This window comes from Spodoptera frugiperda, chromosome 14, assembly GCF_023101765.2.
Source record: "Spodoptera frugiperda isolate SF20-4 chromosome 14, AGI-APGP_CSIRO_Sfru_2.0, whole genome shotgun sequence".
NCBI lineage: Eukaryota > Metazoa > Arthropoda > Insecta > Lepidoptera > Noctuidae > Spodoptera > Spodoptera frugiperda.
The window spans coordinates 405,840-430,828 of NC_064225.1; the positions used below are offsets into that span (position 1 = coordinate 405,840).

General features: G+C 36.2%; 1 protein-coding gene across 2 annotated transcripts in view; it reads left to right on the forward strand.

Moving 5' to 3' along the window:
* Positions 1 to 24,989, forward strand: part of LOC118279116 (uncharacterized) — a 34,675-nt gene that overhangs the window by 1,859 nt on the left and 7,827 nt on the right. For both annotated transcript variants that reach the window (XM_050698265.1, XM_050698264.1), the window contains exons 2-3: positions 18,254 to 18,588; positions 20,458 to 20,597. In XM_050698265.1, coding sequence (XP_050554222.1) covers positions 18,254 to 18,588; positions 20,458 to 20,597 — 475 coding nt within the window. The remainder of the gene's footprint in view (positions 1 to 18,253; positions 18,589 to 20,457; positions 20,598 to 24,989) is intronic.

A 24,989-nucleotide genomic window follows, 5' to 3' on the forward strand; every position in this document is an offset into this window, starting at 1 on the left:
AAACCTCTTCTAATCAAAAACAATAAAATAATGGTCATTTATGCTTTTACTCGTTAAAACCACATTTTGACGTATTGTGTCGACGTCACATCTGTTTGCCTACGTACCTATGTATATGTATGTATATAGGTATAGATTATATTATTAAATACAGGTTCTCTTGAAGAATAATCAGACTGAACCGTCATAATATTATAATTATGATTCGACACGTATTTATACAAACATTCTTAATTAGGTACTTTCATTTATTTTTACTCGACTTAAATGTAAATGAAAAATCTAATTACAGTATTCTTACACATTACTTTATAGATAACTTACTTAATATAACAATCTTCGATCACTAATATTAATGATCGAAGACAACAATTAACGAGTTAAAAAGCCGCTCAGGTTCGTCACAGGACCTGAGCGGTTTGTGAATGAAAATAATAATATTTAAGTGTGGTCTCCCACATGCATGCTTCGGCACGAATGGGCCGGCTCAACCGGAGTGATACCACGGCCTCACAGAAAACCGGCGTGAAACAACGCTTGCGTTGTATGAGTAAGGTTACCGGTTACCCAATTGCCCACCTTCCCAATCTTGCCAATCCCCGATTCTCCAACAATTCTTAAATTCCCAATCCCCAGGTGTTTCATCAGTTTTCTGTGAGGCCGTGGTATCACTCCGGTCGAGCCAGCCAATTCATGCCGAAGCATGGCTCTCCCACACTTAGCCACTGTGTAATCCAAATAATATTATTTACAAACAAACATACAAAAACAATACTAGCTAACCCACCTTGTCTCGATGCATGAGGTAATCGACAAGCACTCGCTTCCGTACCCTTCACCAGTCCACTACACATTATATCACACAGTTGCTAGTTGTCATAAAAACTCCTTTGTTGCAAACCGCTGGCAGTGTAACAGAGTTTATTTTTAAAAAAAGTCAACGACACAGCGCTTGTATTATACTGTTCATTGAGTATTTGAGTGATTATATCGCTAATGCCTTGTTTGCACTACGCTAACGTTTTAGTCGAGTAGCGAGTGTTTAGTAGCTTTCAGTCGCTTTGGTGTTGAGAGAGATAGCTACTAAGTACTTGCTACTAGACTAAAATACTAGTTTAATGAGAACAAGGCATAAGAAAGAGTTGCACTGCAGAAAAAAGTTTAAGTCATAGTAGGTATGTTTGTTTACCTTAATACGATTATTTAAAACAGTTTGTGTACCCTTTCTATTAATGTAATGTTTCTGTATAGTAAAGATGATATTTGAAATCGAAAGTTTCGAAGTGCGAAGCGTTCCGTAAAACACGTTCGTTGCATGGGTAATCTCTTAAATATATTTTTGTTTTAAGATTCCATATTATTACATTAAGATAAGAAAGACAGTGATCCATTTTTTGTAAAAAAATTAACTATTATACTGTTAAGATTGTGACCACGATGAGGGTGGCTATTTATATAAATTAAATCCTCTATCAATAAAGAAAAGAGATAAAAAAGTAATGCTTCATGAGATTAATTAAGCTGAGTAATAGATAGACAACCGAACAACGTAATAATCTTCATCGTACTATACTAGCAACTAGAAACACTTTTAAATACCTTACCCCTCCGCTCTTAGTTATAATTATTCCTTTAATAAAACAATACAAAACCGCACTCAATATTAATAACAAATCGTTCCCTGTAAACACGATGACGCTGTCACAATTAAGGACACCACAACACGGCAATTAATTAGCGCAGATCATCGGTTGTACGTCATGGCGGTGCGGGGCAGCTGAAGGATAATAATATCTTTGTAGGTACTGTGAGTAACACCATCGGTATCAGTGTACTTACTCGTAAATTGACTGTATGGTTGGTGCAGTGGCTGGGCAACTGTAGCTGTGCTGCAACGTGTAGCAGGTCCTATTCCCGTATAGCACGGACCAACTCTTTGTGTGATCCACAAATTGTGTGTATAAACTGTGATACACTGCGATTTTCTCCTGTGTCGTGGGTGTGTTTACAAACATACAATTGCACATGCACGTGACACACAGACCCGAAACAACAATCTGTTGATCACACAAACAGTTGTTCCGTGAGGAAATCAAACCCACAACAACCGAAATTCTATAATCTGACACCTAATAGAGCAGAGTAGAAAACGAAGAAGATCCCAAGTATCTGAGTTATCCCAAAGAACAGTAAGAAGAGCATATTTTTATCAACTAACAGCATGATTTCGAGTAGCAAATAGCAACAAGTTGATAAGAATCCCACTTAAAATTACACTATTCCTAAGAAGTAAATTAAATTTCTTAGAAATAATGTAATTTTTTATGGTATAAGACAGTAAACGTGCAGACGGATCACCTGATGGTAAGCAATTGCCGCCGCCCATGGACACCCGAAACACCAAAGGCGTTGTAATAAATGCGTTGTCGGCCTTTTGGAGGTTTGGAATCTAAGGGTTGTTTAGGAAGGAGGATAATTTTTTATTCAGCAAAAACACAGGCAATAATTACGCCAAAACAAACTCCCATTTGCTCCAAAACCTTTATATCCTGTGAGAGTGTAATCCTGCTTTCATAGATTCTCCGTACGTGACCAAGGTACCGTCCAATCCTTTCTCAATGTGTCACACCACACATCATCTTTTATTTACAAGTCAATCTAATTAATTAGAAACCTAATTTACGTGAATTTGCAATCAATTTGTTTGTAATTCAATGTATTGAAAGGTGGGTTTCCTTCGCACTTACTAATGTGGTAACAGCTCATCAAGCTCGTCGAATATTCTTAAAGGATTTTCAACTTTATTCTTTTGGCGTTAAAATCTAAAGTCTTTTGAAGTTGAGTGTAGGTTGATGTGCTTATTGAAAATTCTAATTGTAAGTGATGACTAGTATTCTCAAGTGCTTGTATCGGACACACCTTGAGTGTCCAATCAATCTACATGAGTAATTCCTACTTGTAATCAATTACTCAGAAACAAAAGATGCATGGACATGTATATGTATAAAGAATTAGTTTTTTATCGCAAATGAAATTGAAGAGAGGGCGTAAAGGTCACTTCGTTGTAGTAAAATTAGCTACTAAAGCTGCCAAGGCAGAGTTTTGGGTTCAGTTCCCGGATAAAGTAGAGTTGCCAGCGCGCTGGCGGCGCGCTTACAGCCTTTTTGTATTAATGTTGCGAAATATATCGTATTACATAAGATTTAATGTTCAAATTTAACTGACAAGTTTAAGTTAAAGTGAGTCCACTAAGCTCACTCTCTTGTTAAATTCATTCATTATTGCTGAAACATAAATGGGAAAGAACTTCCTAAATAACATTGTACCTCATTCAACAATCAGTTCAATACTAACCAGCAACAATCGATACGACAGTTACACGAAGTAATCGCTGAAGTCCACTAACTGTGGTTAATCAGATTACATTACAATGCGAGGTTATAAGGAAGTAAACACAGTTATGGGTAGTAAAGTTATCTAATGGTGATTATGCTATGGTGAGTTCGACCCAGGTCAATCGTTTAGCGCAGTGGTGCAAATAAAACCCGGGTCTTTTTAAGGTCAGAGATCAGACTTTCTAAGTCTGTGTGCTTCATCTTCAGCCGCATCTTCGCTTCGCTGTCCTGGCAGTAAACAGGTTGGTCGCCAAACACAGACTTATTAACGCTAAATAAAAAAGTGGTTAAAAACGAGTATTATGCACAGCGCATTCACTCTCAGAACGACAGTTTATTTACTTTCAGGATAATACAACTGTCTTATTATAAAGTGTTGGATACGCTTCCATAGTCCATACATGTTTCTACGAATTTTAATATCGATAAGCATACTCCATGACCGTTATACTACCTTAACATAATCTTTACAATCTACACGTGCACACTATAATAAGTTTAGTGTCCACCTCAGTAAACAGCTCAGGGCCCAGTAGACAGCTATCGATCTGGCTCGCTGCAAAACCTTGACATTTCCAGGATCCATTCCGCACGGAGGTGCAAACTATATCGCCCTTGTGACACACATACAGATTAGTAGATATAGTTTTACCTACATTTTTATAGTTCAGTTAAGGTCAGTGATCCGAAGCAGCGGACTACCTAGCGGGTTACCGGGGCTCGAAAAGCAGGAGTAGGAACGGAGTGGTTTTAAGTCAGTAAGAGTCTGACACTCAAGAAAAAAAATGGTTTAAGCTCATGATCGTGTCAAGACTTTTTTGATGACAATGTCAAAAATTCACTAACCTTACGATTTCGGAATTAATTGCAATAAAAAGAACAAGAATTTTCGTTTTTCCCACTAGTTATCCAATCAATATCAATAATTGGGATGATGACGGGTACGAAAATTAAAAAATTATTTAGTTCGTCAGTTAGGTATTGAAAATATACAATGTATTTAGAAGTGACATCCCGCGATATTTCAAATCGATTTATTACTATATTCAAAGTATTTATTTCCGTAAGAAAATAAAACATGCGTGTCATATGTTTTAAATTAATCTACAAGACGGACATTAAAATAAAAAAAAATGTCGCCGACCCTATTATTGGACATAGGCTCACCTCCTATTATATGGTACCAACTTTATTAAAGTGTTGCATTGTACCGTATGTGGATCTCTAACGACCCCTCCTAAAGCTATATTGAAGGTAAATAAATACCTACTCAACTACATTAAACTAACGTCGTACTACAAAATTTTTACCAAATGTGTCACTTATTTCTAACAAAGCTTCGACAACGACAACTGATTTGCATAAAATGACATTTGAAAGTTATATCGAAAACAAAACAAACCTATTTGTTTACACGTTGCTAGGCAACGGGAGAAGCTATGATTCACTCGTTCGAACTATGTGAGCAAAGTTGTATCGATGAAATTTAATCTTTAAGTCTTTATAAATACGATTGATTTTCACATGTACGTCTAATAATTTTACTTGTAGTACTCAAAACTATCTATGAACAGATTACAGGTTTTGAAATGAATTGTAGACCGTAGCCTGTGTAGGCTATTGATCGTGTATGGGTTCGATTTTGATGATATACATAAATCATTTGTAGACTTAGATGGGAACTATTTTTTGACTGGCTCATTAGACAAGTGGTCACAATTGTGACTGCCGGAGAAGGAGTCTCGCGTTCGATTCCCGTGTCGGGCAAAGTAAAATTGGGTTATTTTTCGGTTTGTCGAAAATTTCTCAGTATTAGCACGGAGTCTGGAATTGTCCCGGTATATGGCAATAGGCTCACCTCCTATTACATACTTATAACACAAATGGTGAAAAGTGGGTGTACATTGTACAATGGTATTACGTGCCGTAATGAACACTTCTGCCTACCCCTTCGAAGATAAAAGATGTGATGCTGCAAAAAATAGGACCTAAGTACTATAATATACACACCTCTGCTCATCCCTTTAGAAAACAGGTGTCATATCACTTTCTTTGTCCACACATAACACAGCATGTTTATTACAAACAAAACTGCACTCTACAGCTCTAAATATAAATATTATTTTTAAATGCAATCTGTTTGTTGAGTGTGAGATAAACAAATATTGTTGTTGAGAGGTCAGTGTGTCAGTGTCAATGACCTGTTGTTTACATGTGTGTGTGTGTGTGTGTGTGTATAAAGTAGGTATGTATGTATGTGTGTATGTTGATAAGAGAATGAGGAAGATTTTGCATATTGTATGAAGAATAGATATAATAGTAATATTTTCATCAAATTTATCAAAAGATTTTCGACTTTATTGCAAAATAATAAGGTAGACTGTCTCCTTGATCGAGTAGTTGTGAGTACCAAATTGCAGAAAAGAGAATTCTGGATTCAATTTCCTTATCGTTCATAATATTATTAGGTACGGTAATAACTCAATAATAGGGGCTCTATTTTTAACATTTTATAGCTAAAGTTAAGCTGTGTAAGTTAGTGTAATAGTCACCCGCGCACCTCAAAGTGCTATAAGACCACCACAGATGGGTCAAAGTAAGACTGATGCCTGATCCGCAGCTGCGGATTACCTAGCGGTTTTACCTGGGCTCCGACTCGAAAAGCAGGAGTAGGAACGGTGTGGTTTTTAGTCAGTAAGAGTCTGATACTCCCTCTCGCCTCGCCCGAGGCGGGAGAAGACATTGGATGATTATCCCCCCTCAAAAAAAAAGTATGTACTATACGAATTTATACACTATTAATTCAAAATACGTATAAATAAAAAATAACAAACCTAGAAATCCTTCTGCACCCCACAGACGAAATAAAACAAAAGAATTCTAAAATGACATTGTAAGCTTCCATGAATTATTTCTTTAAAATAAAAAACAAAGGAGTACGGACACGGGCGCGTCTATTATGTAATATTGTAGTGTAATGTAATTCTACAAATTGTGGTCATTACACACACATGGACCAAAAAAAGTAAGAAGTATGTATACAGAGTGTGGAGAAAATAAAACATCTTTCTTATTCTTAATAGCGCGATAGTCACAGTTGTATCACGTCGGTTTTCTGTGAGGCCGTGGTATCACTCCGGTCGAGCCGGCCCATTCGTGCCGAAGCATGGCTCTTCCACACTTATACACATAAGATACTAGCGACCCGCCCCAGCTTTACATGGGTGCAATGGTGATATATTATGCATGTATTATACATATAAACCCTCCTCTTGAATCAAACTATCTATTAAAAAAACCGCGTCAAAATCTGTTGCGTAGTTTTATAGATTCTATTTCTCTTGTATGCAAGACAAGAGAAATAGGGACAGAGAAAGCGACTTAATTTTATACTATGTAGTGATAACAATTAGTCACAAATTAAGTTACCATTTAATAACTTTTTGTATACCTCTCCTTGTCTACCCTTCGGGGATTTTATGTTATGCAACGTGTTTGAAGCACACTGTATCCAGTGGACATGGACATGCATGGAGCGGACTAATAAGTCATCAATTGTACCTCGCGTGTCTCGCGGCGGGTAAAAAATTACAGATAAATCACTACCAGCCACAAACGTCTTTTTATGTGTCTGTGTTCGCTAGGGTTGGCACACTGAGATATATTTTATTCATCTTATAATAAATATAATAAATGGGATGATGAAAATATGGAATATGTTCACCCCCTATTACATGGAACTTATAACAAAAATGGTGAAAAAGTGGGTGCACATTGTATAGCGGCATTACGTGCCGTAATGTGCACCTCTATCTACCTTTTCGGGGATAAAAACGCGTGACGTTGTTTTTGTGATAAATATGGCTATAGAAAAAAATACCGCTGTTTAGTTTAGATAGAGTTTAGATAAAAAAAAATTGTGGTCATTTTGGTAACTCATAAAGTTTATAGTCTCATAATCATACATGTAGATGTGAATATATTGACTAATGCCAAGAACAATATTTCACATTTTCTTTTAATATTATTTTATTCAACCGATGTGTGGAGTTTAAAAACTTTACCTTGAAAAGTTAGAGAAGTCAATTGTCCATAAGAAATTTGTACACAAGAAATCTTTAAAATCTCGCGCTCGTGCGTAAAGTTAGTCAGTTACATAAAATGGTGAATTATTAATTTGCATGTAATCTGCATCGTAACTAATTGTTATTCCGTAGATATATTTTTAAGGAAAGGATAACTCATAAAGTTTGATCTATACTTCAGATATCTAATACTACGAAATGCAAAATAAAGATCAATTATTGTTTATTTATCGGAGTTAGTGGCACGTGGTCTTACTGGTTTGTATATAAATCTGACTGTTGAAGGAAAAAATAGTCCCATAACGACATTGTTTAATTTGTAAAAAGCGTCCTACGCTACGATTTTTAGTATGTCTAAATTTAGCACTGTTTCCTCCACATTACATCCCTTTTTTCTTGGAGGGGGTATGATCATCTAATGACTCCTCCCGCCTAGGACGAGGCGAGAGTGTCAAAGTTTACTTAGCTTTACCTTTTTGAGCCAGAGTCCCGGTAAATAGTATAGGATACATTTTATCCCAGTATTGCAGGATAGTGACATATAGTGGCAAGAAAGCTTTAAAATCAGCCAATCCGCGGATGAAACCGCAGGTAGAAAAAAAAACATACTTACCGATCGAACTGAGAATCTCCTACTTTTTGGGAAGTCGGTTAAAAACACAATAAAATTTATATAAATATATTATACATAATTATAATGTCATGCCTTTTAAAAAATCTGTTAAATATTCGTTTTTTATTTTTAATAATCTTTATATATATAATTCTTCTGTAAGTGTGTATGTCACTGAACTTCTCTTAAACGACTGGACCGATTTTGATGAAACTCAAGTGAGTGTTCAAGGGGATCTGAGAATGGTTTAGATTCACAATTTTATCCGCTGGACAATGTTTGTTTGATCTAATTTCGAAGTTAGTGGTACGTTGTTGATTTTGCAATATTTTACATTGGATCCGACAGACGGCGATACTATCGCAGTGTCAAATATTAATGACGTTAGATATTGTCATAACATTTGAATAATAATTTTCATCAATATGGTCCAGAATGTTTTAGCTTATTAAAAAAAGTTTAAAATTTTCAAATTAAAAACGTGTAGACAGGACAACGTCTGTCGGGTCCGCTAGTATTTGTATAAAAATAAAACATCTACACTGCATGCCAGCCCTGTAGCAGTGACCCAGAGTATTGTCAAGGTGAACACACAAAGCTGTCCACTCCCATACATTACAGATCACTGCTTACCTCACTATGTACATATATATACATAGGTACATACATTATATAGTTGTGTGGTTTTATTGTCACGACATCTCCGCGAACGAGGATATAGATAGGCTAGGCTATGGAGCCTATATAGGGTGACTGGTAATTAGTGAACGATATTTAAACACGTGATTGTACTCATGATTACAAACAACTTTTCCAAAGAAACTTGTTTTGTATACTGACGTCCAAAAAAGTTCACAAGTGAGACTTATTCCTAGGCTATACACTAAGTTATACTCGTGTTGGAATGACGACATGCAGCTAGAGATGGGTGATTTTTGAGATGGGACAAACTCAAAATAACCTACTGAGTAAAAACTAAATACTCCTTTAAGTGTGGGAGAGCATTACTTCGGCAGTAGATTAAAAACGGTTCGCCGAAAACACGACGTGAAACAACGCTTTCGTTGTGTTTCGTTGTGCGAGTCCCAGTTACCGGATATGCCCAATTACCCAATCTTACCAATCCCGCGATTCCCGGAAAACCCTTAAATTCCTTACTTCTTTTGGGAGTACAATGCAACTCTGTAACTCCTTTTGGGAATTAGGAATTTTCGGTTATTCAGGAGCAGCGATTGCTTCCCATCAGGTGATAAGTCTGCTCGTTTATCGGCTTATACCATATAAGAAAAGCCACTTCACATACACGCCTAGAAACTCTCAATATACTTATAGATCAATAGACACACACGAGCTAAGTTACCTCCGACATACCTACGTCCCTGCTTACCTCACTTCACGGTCAAGGCTTGTAGATAAAGCGCACACCTATGTACATACGGGTATATACAACAAGCTATGCAGAACCAGTATAAGCTGACCCTCAAATATGTGGAAAGATCATACAAAGCGAGACTGGGGTTAAACTGGTTATGTATAGTTCAATGTATATAAGTATATAGGTAAATATAAGTCTGTATGTCTGTCTATCATGCTATCACGTGCTAGGTTTCGAGGAGAGGCGGTTTCGAGGGTCAAAGTTTTATACTACTTAATTGTTTTGTCTAGATTTTTTAGTGCTTAATTATTGTGACCTAATTTGGAAAGTATGTCTAGAGCAAACTCTAGACATTTTTTCCAAATTAGATCATAGTAGCTTAGTGAATACTGAACTTATTGTTATTTCCCAGACACAATTTCAGACTCCATGCCATTGCTTATACTGATTCTAAAATCCAAAAAGAAATAGATAATATGTATGATCCGGGAATCCTACGGAAAATTAACGACGAAATTAGTCTGTATGTTCAGATTCATATATGTATGTATACATTTAGCCTTAAATAGATAAGTTAATGATCCTATTAACATATTTTCTCATGCCATTGTATTTAGTATCTACCTAATTGGTGTACTAGAGCAAGGTCATGGTCGAGATTGCAAATCAAAATTCGTGCCTCAGATAAAATATTGAAAAAACATTTTTTTATTTCAAAATTTGCCTCTTATTGAGGGGGATAACCATCCAATAACTCCTCGCACCTTGGGCAAGGCGAGAGTGAGTGTCAGCCTACTGACTAAAATTTTCTGTCTACTGCTAGACTTTAAGTCTTTATAAAAGAAGTTGTGGTGCAACTCTTGCCAAGCGTCTTGAAGATTGCAGACCGACCCGAGTAATCCCCAGTTGGCTCTAATATGGGTATATTAGAAGCGGAAAGAATAGGGTTTTGAAGAATAGACGTGTTATACCATCACCATACAGCACGAAGTAAGAACAGTGATAGTATAGTATAACAAAATAAATCGATACACCCCCGTCACGAGTGGCGTAACAGTTCAAAGTCCTGCTGACCCAGTTACACGAATCGATAGCGAGTGCATACCGAGTTGACATTACTGAACGGTACAACTTTTGTCAATATTTACTCTTACTGACTAGTGACAAGTTGGCGGCGTCTTGTAGTGTTAGTGTTTCACTGGGCTATGTACTAGATTTGTTGTTTTTTATGAAATAGGGGACAAACGATACGGGTCACCTGATGGTAAGCGATCAACACCAGAGGAGTCACAGGTAGGCACGTTGCCGGCCTTTTAGAAAGAATACGCTCTTTTCTTGAAGATTTGAAGATCGCATCGGTTCGGAAATACCGCGGACGACATCTCATTCCACAGTTTTGCAGTGCGCGGCAGAAAGTTTCGTGAGAAGCGCACAGTTTTCGATGGTGAAAAGACGCGGCAGATATCAGACCAAACACTTCCTCAGAGCACTCCCCGTGGTATAAGCGATAGAGAATGGCCAACGAAAGTTACACTGAAGTTATTTTGGCCTACTTGTCAATGTTTGTGAAGCATATAACTATAACGTATGTATAAAAATAAAACTAGAATTGACACGAAGCTCACGTTACTTCCGAAACAATGTTGATTATTTACTTGAAACGAAGTAAATATTTACATCGCATGCACTGCAGACGATGCGAAATATCATATATGTACATACCGACAGTATCAAATAACTGTTACAAATAATAATACTAAACAGACTAAACATAAACAATACGCAGTTTGTGAAAGAGAGGTCAGCTAAACGTGATGCAATCCCAGGTGGAAACGATTAATATTAGATAACCTTAGTCTGGTAAGTCTCTCCAGAGTTCTAAGTCGGTAGAGTACATACATACATACGTATCGTCACGCCTTTAATCCCCGAAGGGGTAGGCAGAGGTGCACATTATGGCACGTAATGCCACTGTGTACACCCACTTTTCACAATTTATGTTGTAAATCCCATGTTAGGTGGTGAGCCTATTGCCATATACCGGGCACATTTCCAGACTCCGTGCTACCACTGAGAAATTTTCAATAAATCGAAAAAAGCTAGAGTAATACTTCGCCCGACCCGGGAATCGAACCCGAGACCCCTTGCCCGGCAGTCACACTTGCAACCACTCGACCAACGAGGCAGTCAGTCGGTAGAGTATTGTACTACAATAGTTCTGTGCCAAAGCAACTGTAGGTTTATTTTAAATAATGTTCAGGAAGTGTGTGAGAGCCATGCTTCGGCACGAATGGGCTGGCTCGACCGGAGTGATACCACGGCCTCACAGAGAACCAACGTGAACCAAAGCTTGCGTTGCCTCGTTGTATATGTGAGGTTGGTAAGGCAACAACCCTTACCTACTGGGGCTATTTTGCCAGCCAAGATGATAACAAATATGTGGTTTAAATTATTTTTAACACATTGAACGCCGTAGTAGTCACCAGTGAACAAGTTAGCAAAGGATTTGCCTTCAACAGTTTTCTATTGGCAGTCAAAGACTTAATTGTGGTACATATATAGACTTAAGTGCACCTCTGTTTACCCTTTCCTACAACAACAAGCCGTATGTTACACTACAAAATTATGTCCACGATGCTGATTATATAAACATGGCCGAAACTAGACGGGCCCGTCATAATAACCGACCAAGTTCCGTATAAACAAAAGACTATATAAATATGGCGCAACCTTGTTGTCATAGCGGTATAATATATGTATAATGTATATGTATAAATATATATATCAATATAATATGTATAATTACATAACTTTGTTTGTATGGAGTATTGCAAGTTTGCGATAATTGATCTGTGTACATTATACAGGTATATAGGCAGAAGATCAAGTGTAAACTACTTTTTTATGGTATAAGCCGGTAAACGAGCATACGAATCACCTGAAAGTAAGGAGTCGCCCACGCCCATGGACACCCGAACCCGCACAGAACCGTTTCAAGTGCGTTACCGACCTATTTGGGGTTAGGAATTTAAGGGTTGTTGGGGAATCGGAGATTTTTAAGGGGGTAATATGGGCCTAAATATAACTTCACTCACATATTGAAAGCCTATGTTACATCACGTTGGTTTTCTGTGAAGCCGTGGTATCACGAGCCGACCCATTCGTGCTGTGTAGCATGGCTCTCTCACGCTTAATACTACCACACTACTATTGAAAATACAGTAGTTATAATATATTTTTAGTAATTTGTTGTCGGTGTTAATTTCTGTTTTTTCACTACCGTACTTCAACCTGAGACATGCTAAATTACTAAATGTTAGCTACTGAAAAAGTAAACGTCCAGACAATACACAGAAATCATGGGCTGGTGATAATTAAAAACCTAGTTTCAAATCTAGATACTTTAGATTTTCTTACGCCACCAAGGACAAGAGAAGCTATGGATGACTTTCACCCCACAAAAAACAAAATCTTAGATTTCTTATAAATCTATTTAGGCATATATTTAAGAATGAAAAGCCCTGATATATGAAGCCCCAATACAAAAATTATCTAACAATACTCTAATAAACATTCAACTAATTAATAAAGCACAGTTACTCTATCGGCGTTCGTATCGTCGCGTGACTGGACATCACAACGTCCGAACTAAATCATTGGCCGCTAATGTGGCCGGGGCATGCCAACTGCCGAAATAACTGTTTTGTCTTTATTATTTGGTACAATCTGTCATTATTACTTAACTTTGGTTGTAGGAATTGTAATTAATAACTTTTTATGGTATAAGCTGGTAAACGAGCAGATGGATCACCTGATGGTAAACAATCGCCGCCACCCATGGACACTTGAAATACCAGAGGCGTTACAAGTGCGTTGCCGGCCTTTTGGGAGTTAGGAATTTAAGGGGAATCGGGGAGTGGAAAGGGGAGTAACAGGGCCTCCGGTAACTTCACTTAATAAACGAAACACAACGCAAGCGTTGTTTCACGTCGGTTTTCTGTGAGGCCGTGGTATCACTCTGGTCGAGCCGGCCCATTCGTGCCGAAGCATGGCTCTCTCATACTTATTAACAGTAATACTTCTGTGTATACAATTGTCCAGTAACATTCAATCCATTGACTGAATAGAATAATGTACGATGACAACGACAACGCCTCAAATAAATATAAAGGCTTCCGCCCACTGCGGCGTAACACTAGCACGTGCTCGTAACATTTATTTATAGCCTGTTATGTTATGTTTTTATAATTAACATCTTTATGATTTGTTATTGTTTACACTATCTGCTATAACTATTGTGTTCAACTAGTTTCTGCTTTGGACTGTGTATTAGCTTAAAAACATCGTATTTTTCTCCTTATCAAAGGAATGTGTGTTCTTAACCGCCAAAAGGCCAGCAACGCACTTGTAACGCCTCTTATGTTTCGGGTGTCCATGGGCTGCGGCGATTGCTTACCTTCAGGTAATCCGTCGGCTTGTTTTGAACTAAACGCCTGTTTTGTTACTTACAGAATTATTAATGATAAATTCGACAGTTCTGTATTATCTGTCTGTCTGTCAGTAAGACATTTTTATTTCACCGTTCCTGCCTACCCCCGTGGGAGACAGGCGTGAGGTTATATATGTAGAGATGAGGTTATGTATATGACGTAAACTGTAATGGTTAATCTAAACCAAAGTTTCTTAATTTAGAACAGACACAGCTGATTTTTATTATAATCTAATTTATTTCATCACACACATACCTTGACGTCATCAAATTTCTTTAATTTTTAATTTTCATTGATTTGAGATCTTTTTTACAAAAACATTATTTGACATAAGACTTAGGACTTGTTTCACAATGCCTGGATAGCCGCTATGTATCAGATAACTTTAAATTAAGAACGTAATAATTTGTATGCACTATCTGTCACATAAGTTTATCGGGCACTTATATGAAGGTGGTGAAACAGGCGCTAACAGAAGTATTTATCGGGAAGTGTAACAAAAATGCTCGAGTGCTCGAGTTAGCTCGAGTTACGTACACAGTTACATTGGACAATGTTAATTGTTGTTTCACAGTGTTACGTCATCGTTCATTAGAAGTGTTGCAAGATTTTATTGTTGCCATAACAATATGGGCTTTATTTCCTGAAGTAGCAAGCAAAGGTTTTGACTGCACGGTTGGCGTGATCCGGCTGCCTCGGAACGTGTAGCGGGTTTAATTCTCGCACGAAGCAACTCTTTATGGGATCAACAAATTATTGTATCTAGTCTGGGTATCGACACCCAGACTTAAAACGTGTATTTGAAATTGTAAGTTTGAAAACGCGCCCAAAACACAGGAGATAACCGCAATGTTTTGTTATAAAAAAATCACCTGATGTTAAGCAATTGCCGTCTACCATGGACACTCGAAACACCAGAGGCGTTACAAGTGCGTCGCCGGGCTTTTGGGGGTTAGGAATTTGAGGATTGTTTGGGATTCGAAAATTGAAGTAATTAGGCCTCCGGCAACCTCATTCACACGACGAAATACTCCATAATATCAGTAAATTTTACAACATACATTATGTATAGCTTACTGTTCACCTACTTGCGAAATATTCAACACCTGGAGTCGAACTACAAATTATGGAGGTGGGCGCGAACTGGAGCGTAACAAGCATCGGCATCGTAAAGTTCAGGCCTAAGTTTAGCTGCGTCGACTGAAACTAGGACTTATCGACTAGGTAGTAAAAGGAGATGGCTAAATGACTGACCCAGGCATAATAAGAAGAATACGAATTTCACGCTAACCCGTATCATTTAAATATTCACTTATGAATTATTTTGTGTTTAACTAATTCTTATAACTTGGTGAACAAAAATTACCAAAAAATAAGTTACATAATTGATTTTTTTCTGTTGTGGTTTGACATGACAACACGGAAGTAGGTACTGCAAGCTATTATTAGGACATTAGTTTCCCCGAAAATCAAATCGAAATAATTAAACGAACATCAATTTTTAATAAGGGTAATATAATGACTTTTTTCTGAAACCAAATAATTGTTAAATGTTTTGATCGACACAAAATATATATTTTGTATAAGATTGCACTATCTTACTATATATTTTGTGTCTGTCCTTGGTTACTTTGTGTTCATTATCTAGTATAAGCAGAATTGTTTACCTATCTACCTCATATATGAATAACTTTCGGCTCAGGTACATCAAAACGCCTTGGTAAAAGTTCACAGCAATGTTATGTAGTTTGAAGTTTTTGTAACGTTGTTTGACGTAGGAACGCTACTTTATTTTCAGGATTGCGCAGATATGCCAAGTTTCTGGACCTTTTAATTACAAAATATCAATTTTTAATTATGCGGCTTTATTTATTGCTAGGTACCATATTTATACAATATTTATTTGTACGGGTTACGACGTCCATACTTTGGTTTAGCCATGTCCTTTAATTTCGAAAAATATCAGTCGAAGGTATAGAATTCTTGTATTTTACTTCTATTCTTATAGGCACTTGTTTAGTATAATGTATATCATTCAAAGTCAAAATTACTTATTTCAAATAGACCAGGAAGCACTTTTGACGTCGTCAAAGCAAATGATGATGATGATGATGAAAGAAAAGCATTTACAAGCTATTTTACCTATTTGCTCGTTCCAAAGTGTACCTTAGTAGAAAAACGAGCAAGAAACTCCATAGATTACTGTTTTTCAATCGGGTTTCATTGAAACAACTGCACTATAACTCGCATGATTTTATGCGTTTGTTTAGAAAGAGCTTTAAAAATAAAATTATACATTAGATCAAAACACAAATAAACAAGTCCACATACAGACCCAGACCCGAAACAACAATTTGTGGATCACACAAAGAGTTGCTCCGTGCCGGGATCAAACCCTCTACACGTTGTGCGGCAGCCGGTTGCCCAGCTACCACCAACCGGTTGCTAGCACATACCATTCATAACCTTAAGAATATAACTCGTATATTATAAACACCTCCGAAATAACATCATTCACAAAAATATAAGTCTCTTCCATTACAATCAAAATGTACCTATCAACAGTCAGCTTAAACAAAAAGCGACCAACAAATAAACATTAATTACCCAACACCCACTAGACAGACTCATAAACTAGATATCGCCAATAAAAATTACATCATAGTTCCTCCATTCATAAAACTAATTCACGGTCAAGAGCAGAAGTCAAGTACACATGTAACTATACAAAACCAACATAAACAGACCTCTTAATACACTGAAAGATCTTACAAAGCGAGGTCATGATATACTGGCTGTGTATAACTTGATTTGTAAAGCGTGTACTAGTAAAAAATGGCTCAATCAAGTGCGAACGAACATTAAAACAAAGTGGGGTCAGCGACCTAATTGTTACGCAGCGGTGGGCGGGTACCTTAATGTTTAATGTGCTTTATGAAGACAAATTAAATCTGAGCAGGATATTTGGTAGACTGGGAGTCTTGTGTTTTCTTTGAGCACTTTTAAAGGTTTTGTTCTTTGTGCTTCTTACTCATCACTACATAGTATAAAACGAAGTCGCCTTCTCTATCCCTATATCCCTTTGTATGTTTAAAACTTTATTATTTAAATATTTATGATTTAAATTTAAATCTTTAAAACTACGCAACGGATTTTGATGCGGTTTTTTTAAAAGATTGAGTGATTCAAGATATATATCATTGCACCTATGCGAAGCTGGGGCGGGTCATTAGTAATATAATATTATAAATGCAAAAGTTTGTAAATGTTTGTGTTTGTGTGGATATTTGTTACTCAGGCACGTCAAAACGGCTGAATAGATTGGGATGAAATTTAGAACAGGGATAGATTACAGTCCGGAGTACTTAATACATAGGCTACTTTTTATTCGAAGCCCCTGGCAATAAATAATGTAAAAAAATGTTGCTATATGTTACCAAAAGAATTGTGATCAAAAGTAGTGTTAGCTTTTGCATTTTGGTCGCAACCTACATTTGAAAGTACATTGACTTTCAATAATATTGGAGCATTTTTATACAAATTAATAAATTAACATGTAACCGTGTTACACAACATTTCATTTCCTGAAAACTTACACAATTAATTGGGGGCGAGTATATTACAATCATCATACACTTGGGTTGAAATATAAAACTTAAAAAATATATTTTATCTGTCATTTGGTAATGAAAAAATATTGAACACGTACTTTTTTAATTGGTCATCTAAGATAACAATACTTAAGATAAAATGAATCAAAGTTCATAATTCATAATTCATAATTCTTTATTGCAAATCCACAATGTAAAGATAAGATGGTAATATAAATAACATGGTAGCAATCGTGGACCCTGATGGGCACAGCAAATAGTAAATTAGAAGAGAGGAAGGCGTTGTATATAAGTAAAGAATTATTTGTTTAAACTCATTAGTATTCATATTCCTTTTTATATTTTGTCATATAAGATAACAATACTTAGATGACACGAATCAAAGTTTAGGAATAGGAGCAAATACGTCCTATCTACGTATAAACTTTAGCTAGAAGTGACGTCACGTGATATTTCAAATCAACATATTACTTAAAAAGTATTTGTTTCTATAAGAAAATAGAAAATACGTGTCTAACATTTCAATATTAGTCATCTACCCTGTTCCATACATTTACTATTCATATAAGAATAGTTATAACCAAGAATCACGTCTGTCTATTTCAGAAGTCAAATTCATCTCTAGTGGTTTTTGGATATCCTTTTTCATCCTCAATTTCCTAACAGACTGTCTCCTTGTTCCAGCTACTACGTGGTACAGATGCCAGAGAATGACGTTCCAACGAAAGAGTTCAACGTATACTGGAACGCGCCCACAATGCAGTGCAAATCCAAAGGAATCCTCTTCGACGACCTGTACGAAAAGTACGGAATTATTCAGAACACCGACGATACATTTAGAGGGGACAAGATCTCCATACTTTATGATCCTGGCGACTTCCCTGCCTTACTAAGGAACAGTACTAGTGGGGAGATTAAGTACAGAAACGGTGGAGTGCCGCAAGAAGGAGATCTCATTGAACATCTGGATACGTACCAACAAGTTCTTGAGCAAAGTATTCCGGATAAGGACTTCAATGGTGAGTGCATTTAATTTTGTGCCTTAATACATGTACACACTTCTGAAAATCAATGTAGCAAATCAAAGAACAGGTGTTCTGTCAAATTCCTTTGTGAGTTTTTTAACCTAATCGTTTTGATTTTAAAGTTGTAAAGTTGGAAATCAAGTGTGTCCAGTGTGTATATATATACATAATATGTTAATTCATTTAGCATATAAGCTACAAATCAGATAGACTACTTAACAAAGGTGACACAGTCACTGGATGATGGTCGGTTCCAACCGGTCGATCTGGAAGTAGTCAACCATTATTAGTTTAATGAAGATCAGTTTTGGTCTTACAAAAGTAACTCAGGCAGTACATGGTATACGTAACTTTTTCAATTACACTCACACGACGCGACGCATAAAAAAATACCATAAGTCTAACACTGGACTGATCACTGTTGATGAAGCGAAAGAAGTATGTAATATTAGTATAACATTCAGCGTATTGAAAAAGTACAGAAAAAATTTCTAATCCTTGCTTTGGTGCAGAGACTATTGTGGATTAGTATTTTTATATAAAATTTTAAACTGTAGAATAGACTGCCCATCTTTGTTATCACAGATCCAAATAAAAGTCCCAAGATCTTCCGCGAGGTTAGTTAATTATACTCCATTCGCCACGAAATATACCCGAAATAAATATGGCAGTAACGCACCTCTCACCTATACTCTCAGAAAATGTAATGACATTTATAAGAAACATGACATTGATATATTTGCAAGTAAAATACATGTATTTAAAAGAGCCATTTATAGTTTACCCAATCTTTAGTTTTTATAATGTTTGTACTTAATTTACCTACCTTACCTTAATTTCTTAATTTTTTAAATTGTTTTTTTTTATACTTATTGCTTGAACGGTCTAAAAATAATGTTGAGCCTACCTTTAATTTAAGAGCATACACTAACTGTTGTTTCCCATATTTTTAAGATTGTCTGTATGTATCTTAGTTGGTAAACCTTAATAAATAAATAAAAATTAAATAAAAATAAATAAATAAAAATATTCGTAGTAAATAGCATTTTATTGCCTCTGCTTACTCCTATGGGAGACAGGTGTGAGGTTTGTATGTAGCCACTAGCTAATTTTCACTAGCTAATTTTCTATATTACAAGGATCTGGCAATATATTTTTATCACCAGCTATAAAATAACAGCCCTCATCGAGAGAGATTGACGTTTTTTATTCACATCTTGAAATTACCCTACCGCGAAACACAATAAAATGATTTAATGTAGGCAAAACAATAATTATTATTTAAGTATGATATAATAAGCAGTACAGATCCATAAAAGTAGCAATTAATTCCTAGGTTAGTCCGAATTATGCCCGCATGTGTGTGTTTGTGTAATTAGTAAAATTTACGGTCCCAGCACAAAGTAGGTCGGGGTCGCCCCTATAGTGGGGTCGTTAAACAAAGGGACGTAGGATTTGCGAATTTGAGTTATAGACCTCAATGGGGGTGAGTTAGACTTTGTAGGTACTCCATATAATGTACTTGATAACGTCTAGTCTTTCATCTTGTCGTCAAATTCTATACTGATTACGTATGTATATCAAACAGTGGCGTAGGATATACGTTTTTGGTTTTGATGATTAGACAAACAAATAGTTTTTCTCAGCCTATATTGGTGCCATCTGGAAAACGAGAAAACGGTATCAGCCATCCCCAATTCCCAACTAATAATATCGAAGTATCCTAACAAAGACTGGCAACAGTTTTCATGATCTGCCCCGATTACTTACCATCTGGAGATACGTTTGGTCTTTTGTCAATATATGCCGAAAAAAAAGTTTTGAAAAACTTAAATTAATAAAAAACTGTCTTCTATTCCCCAGGTGTTGGTATAATAGACTTCGAGTCGTGGCGGCCGGTGTTCCGGCAGAACTTCGGCGACCTGACGCCGTACAAGGACATGTCGTACGAGATAGAGAAGCAGCGGCACTGGTGGTGGAAGAAGGAGTGGATACAGGAAGAGGTAATTGTGTTCATTAACTTGAATCTATGGCTGATTTGGTGGGATATAACGTAAACCTGATGGTAAGCAATCGAGGCAAAACATTAGAGGCACGTTACAAGTGCGTTGCCGGCCTTTCGGTTAGGAATTTAAGGGTTGTTGGGGAATCAGGGATTGGGAAAATTGGAAAGGGTGGTAATAGGGCCTCCGGTAACCTCACTCACACGGTTGTTTCACGTCAATTTTCTGTGAGGCCGTGGTATAACCCCTGTTGAGCTCTCCCACACTTAAAAATAGACAACTGAAAGGATTGAAATAGAAAAAAAATCCTGCCATTTTCTGAAAAAGCTGTAACCTAGCTATTTCTACCATTTATTGTCCACTTCAACTGACTCCTTCTAAGAATCACATAACATACATACATAATTGTACGAACAAATTGTACTGACCCATCGTTCCCATTCAGTACAATCATCGCAGGCCAGTGATTGCATCGCATTATCTACCAAGTAATTAGGACGCGCTAACTAAAGGGCCTCCATCCAGCTACACTTCAATTCTCAACCTTAGTTACTGGGTTATACAGTTGGAAATGCAGTAACATGGGTTAGGGCAGCAGTAATACTCGGGAGATTTAGAGTAATTGGTTTATGAATGTCTTCTATTTTGATAAGCTAAATTGGTTTGTATTTGTGATTGCGTAAAGTTCTAATTTGTTCTTTATTAATATTTACTATCTGTTTAAACATAACTGAATATGAGTATATGTATGCTATGTTAATATCCTTCTACATAAATAGACGTCTAAGTTATTTATCAACCAGACGTTCTAATTATACTTTTCAGTATTGTAGGCTTTGCGGTTAGATGATGCATAAATAACATAATTATATATGGGAATGCGTTACAGAAATAATAATAAGCCACTGTTCCAATCTACAAGACATAATATATTATACGACACATTTCTATATTTTAATTGGCACGTCGTTTTAAGTGTGGAAGAGCCATGCTTCGGCACGACTAGGTGGGCTCAATCGAAATGATACCATTATATTATTATATGTACCATACCATCGTATGGCCTCACAGAAAACCGACGTGAAACAACGCTTTCATTGTATGAGTGAGGTTACCGGAGGCCTAATTATCCCTTCCCAATCCCTTAACTTCCTAGGCCGGCAATGCAGTTGTAACGCCTGGTGTTTACGGTGTTCATGGACGGCAACGATTGCTTACCATCAGGTGATATGGTCGTTTGCCGGTTTATACCATAAAAGACAACAACAGACACAGAATTATGACACATTTTGTATGGAACGTTACGTAGATAAACCTGAACAGACAGATAGGTAATTGAACGTCAAACTCCTAATCCTCTAAATCTTAGACATTACATTGATGAGAAACAGAATTGAAATCCACTTGCCACACAACACATTACTACATACACACAAACAAACATTCAAAGATTGTAATTTATCAATCAGACGTCTCCCGTCGGCATGCACTCGTCAAACTAATGCTTCAGTTATTTAGATCAGCTAGTGCTGCGCTTCACGGTTATCAATCTATCAATCTAATGACTGATTTATCAATCAAATGTTAGAATGTCGTTGTTAAATTAATTGGGTATTTAGGACGGCTGTGATAGAAAATATTTGTCAATTTGTTAATATAAGTATGTAAGTGCTCTGTCACTTCCCCTTATAACTTTTTTATATAAAATCTAAGCTATCTAGCTTAAATACAAAAAAATATATATGCTTCATAAATTACGAATTGGCATTAGGTTAATAAATTTTCATAAGTAGTAATCTTTCTAATAAATAACTTTCACCTGCTGTTCATCCAAATCCCCTATATTTCAAATCGTATGAACTTCACTAAAATTAGAAAAATAAATAATTGTAACTACATATCAAAATAAAAAACAATTTAAACTCTCGATACCTTCACGTTCATACAACGTCACGCCTTTTATCACCGAAAGACTATAGGCAGAGGTGTACATGACGGCATGTAATGCCGCTACACAATGTACACCCACTTATCCCCATTTATACGTTTATCCATCAACAAAAATCTTACGTAACGTATCACTCAATTAATACAAATACATTAATTGAATGTCTCAATCCCTTTAATAGGTCAATCGTTATAACATAGATGTACCATCACATGTTCCCCTCACTAATGTTGCTCCCGTTGCACAACCGATCAGATCCCGGAGTATTTGTTGTCTAATAATAACGATTGCACTAACAATCATAATATATTACAGCTGTGTATATTTAGAACTAACTGTTGCCCGCGACTTCGTCCGCGTAGAATATTGAAATGGTCTTTAGTTATAGACTACTTTTATTTAAGAAATAATATGTTATTTTCCTAAATTCCGTCAGAAGTCAATATTTTACGCGGACGAAATCGCGGGCTACAGCTGTACCGATTTTGACCAGTCTTTTATTGCTGATTTCTGCCAATAAAAGAACCGTCAAACTCGGTCCGGCCATTTCAAAGATTAGCCGGAACAAACAGACATACAAACAGACAAAAATTGTAAAAAATATGATTTGAGCGTATGATAGATACATGATGCATCTTTTCATGTAAAAACATAGCTTAACAGAGTCCATTTCCGCCAGTGCCAAGCTATCGCCAACAAACTGTCTTACAGTTTGGCGATTTTTTGATAATGTGTAAAATTGTATGTACCTTTTAATAAATAAATAAATAAATGTGTACGAATGAATATAATTGATGCAAACCAAACGCATTCACAGCAACGTCGCATAGCATATCTCTGGTGGAAACAGCTCCTTTATCCTTCATAAAAAAATATGTACGACTATAATTTGTCCTATTGTCCTACGTAGGTACATTATGTTTTGGTTGTCCTTAAAAACGAAAGCCTCGAAATAAATACGTTACTGGCTTCAGTGTACTAGTATATTATTTAGTACAGCCATAAAAACTATAAATTCTCTAAAACACTCATAAAATCTCATAAAACCATTAGCCCTTTATAAAAAAAGACTAGCTTAACTTCATCATAAAAAAAATAATACCTACGATTCGCGAAACATGAATTGCGAAATTAATTTTTAATTCTTAAATCCTTCTAATTATACATATACTACATTCCTAGATAACAATTAACTAGTTAGTTTAGGAGCTAGATTAATGTAATTAGTGGTCATATAACTATGATAAGAAAAGTTTAACGACTTCTAGCTCTTGTACTATAATCTTTTTATAAGTTTAGTATGAGTAGATATAATTATGATTTTCTTAGTCCGGTAGAGTGTAAATCTTTTTATTACTAGTCTGTTATGACACTGTCAAATGATCATTAGATTTTTTAAATTTGCTTTAAGCCGGTGAACGAGTCGATGGATCACCTGGTTTTAAGCAAACGCCACCGCCCATGGATACTTGAAACACCAGAGGCGTTACAAGTGCGTTGCCGGTCTTTTGGGGGTTAGGAATTTAAAGGTTGTTGAGGAATCGGGGATTGGGGAAATCTGTAACCGCACTCACACAACGAAATACAACGCAAGCAATAATTACAATTAAATTATTTATTTAATTAAATGGTAAATTAATCCAACTGTTCAAATACAAGTTAGGTAACATACATACAATGCTTGTTTGAACAAAAATATCATAATTTATATTAGCATACTGTATAAATATTGATCCCAAAATTTTTGTTCATTCGCACTGATTTTAAATATTTACTTTTACTTTTATGTAATTGCTAAGTTGCTAAGCGCAATCTTTTAGAACAGCTGAATAAAATCGGATCACTGATTTTGTAACCATGTAATGAAATAAATACCTATAATGACGTAAACCCAGTGAAAAGTTAACAATATATAAATACCATAGAATGAAATGGGCGCAAGTGTGAATGACAAGGGGTCTTGATTTCGATTCCCGGGTCGGGCAAAGTATTACTGGGCTTCACGATATCAAACTTATACTCAGAAATTATAAATCCCAGTAGTTTCCTCGCGATGTCTTTTCTTGTGTCCAGGATATGGTCTAAATAAAATCACCCCTAGTACAATGGGACATATAACTCCGAAAATGGTGAACAGTGTGTGTAGTTGCCGTTCATAATCGGCATATACGCTGCGGAAAATGTGCACATCTGCCTACATGCCGATGCGTAGGTTTCGAACCCATAATCGTCACGTTGCATAAATACTGTAAAATAATATGGCACTCATTAAATACATTAATACATACACTAGTCTTTAGATAAATATCAAGACATTAATGGCCATAAAAGTATGAAAAAGTATAAAAGATTTATTATTTACCATCCTAGACCTAGTACATAGTAAAATTCTTTATTACACCGTCATATACATAACTATATCTATGTCAATACACATAATGACT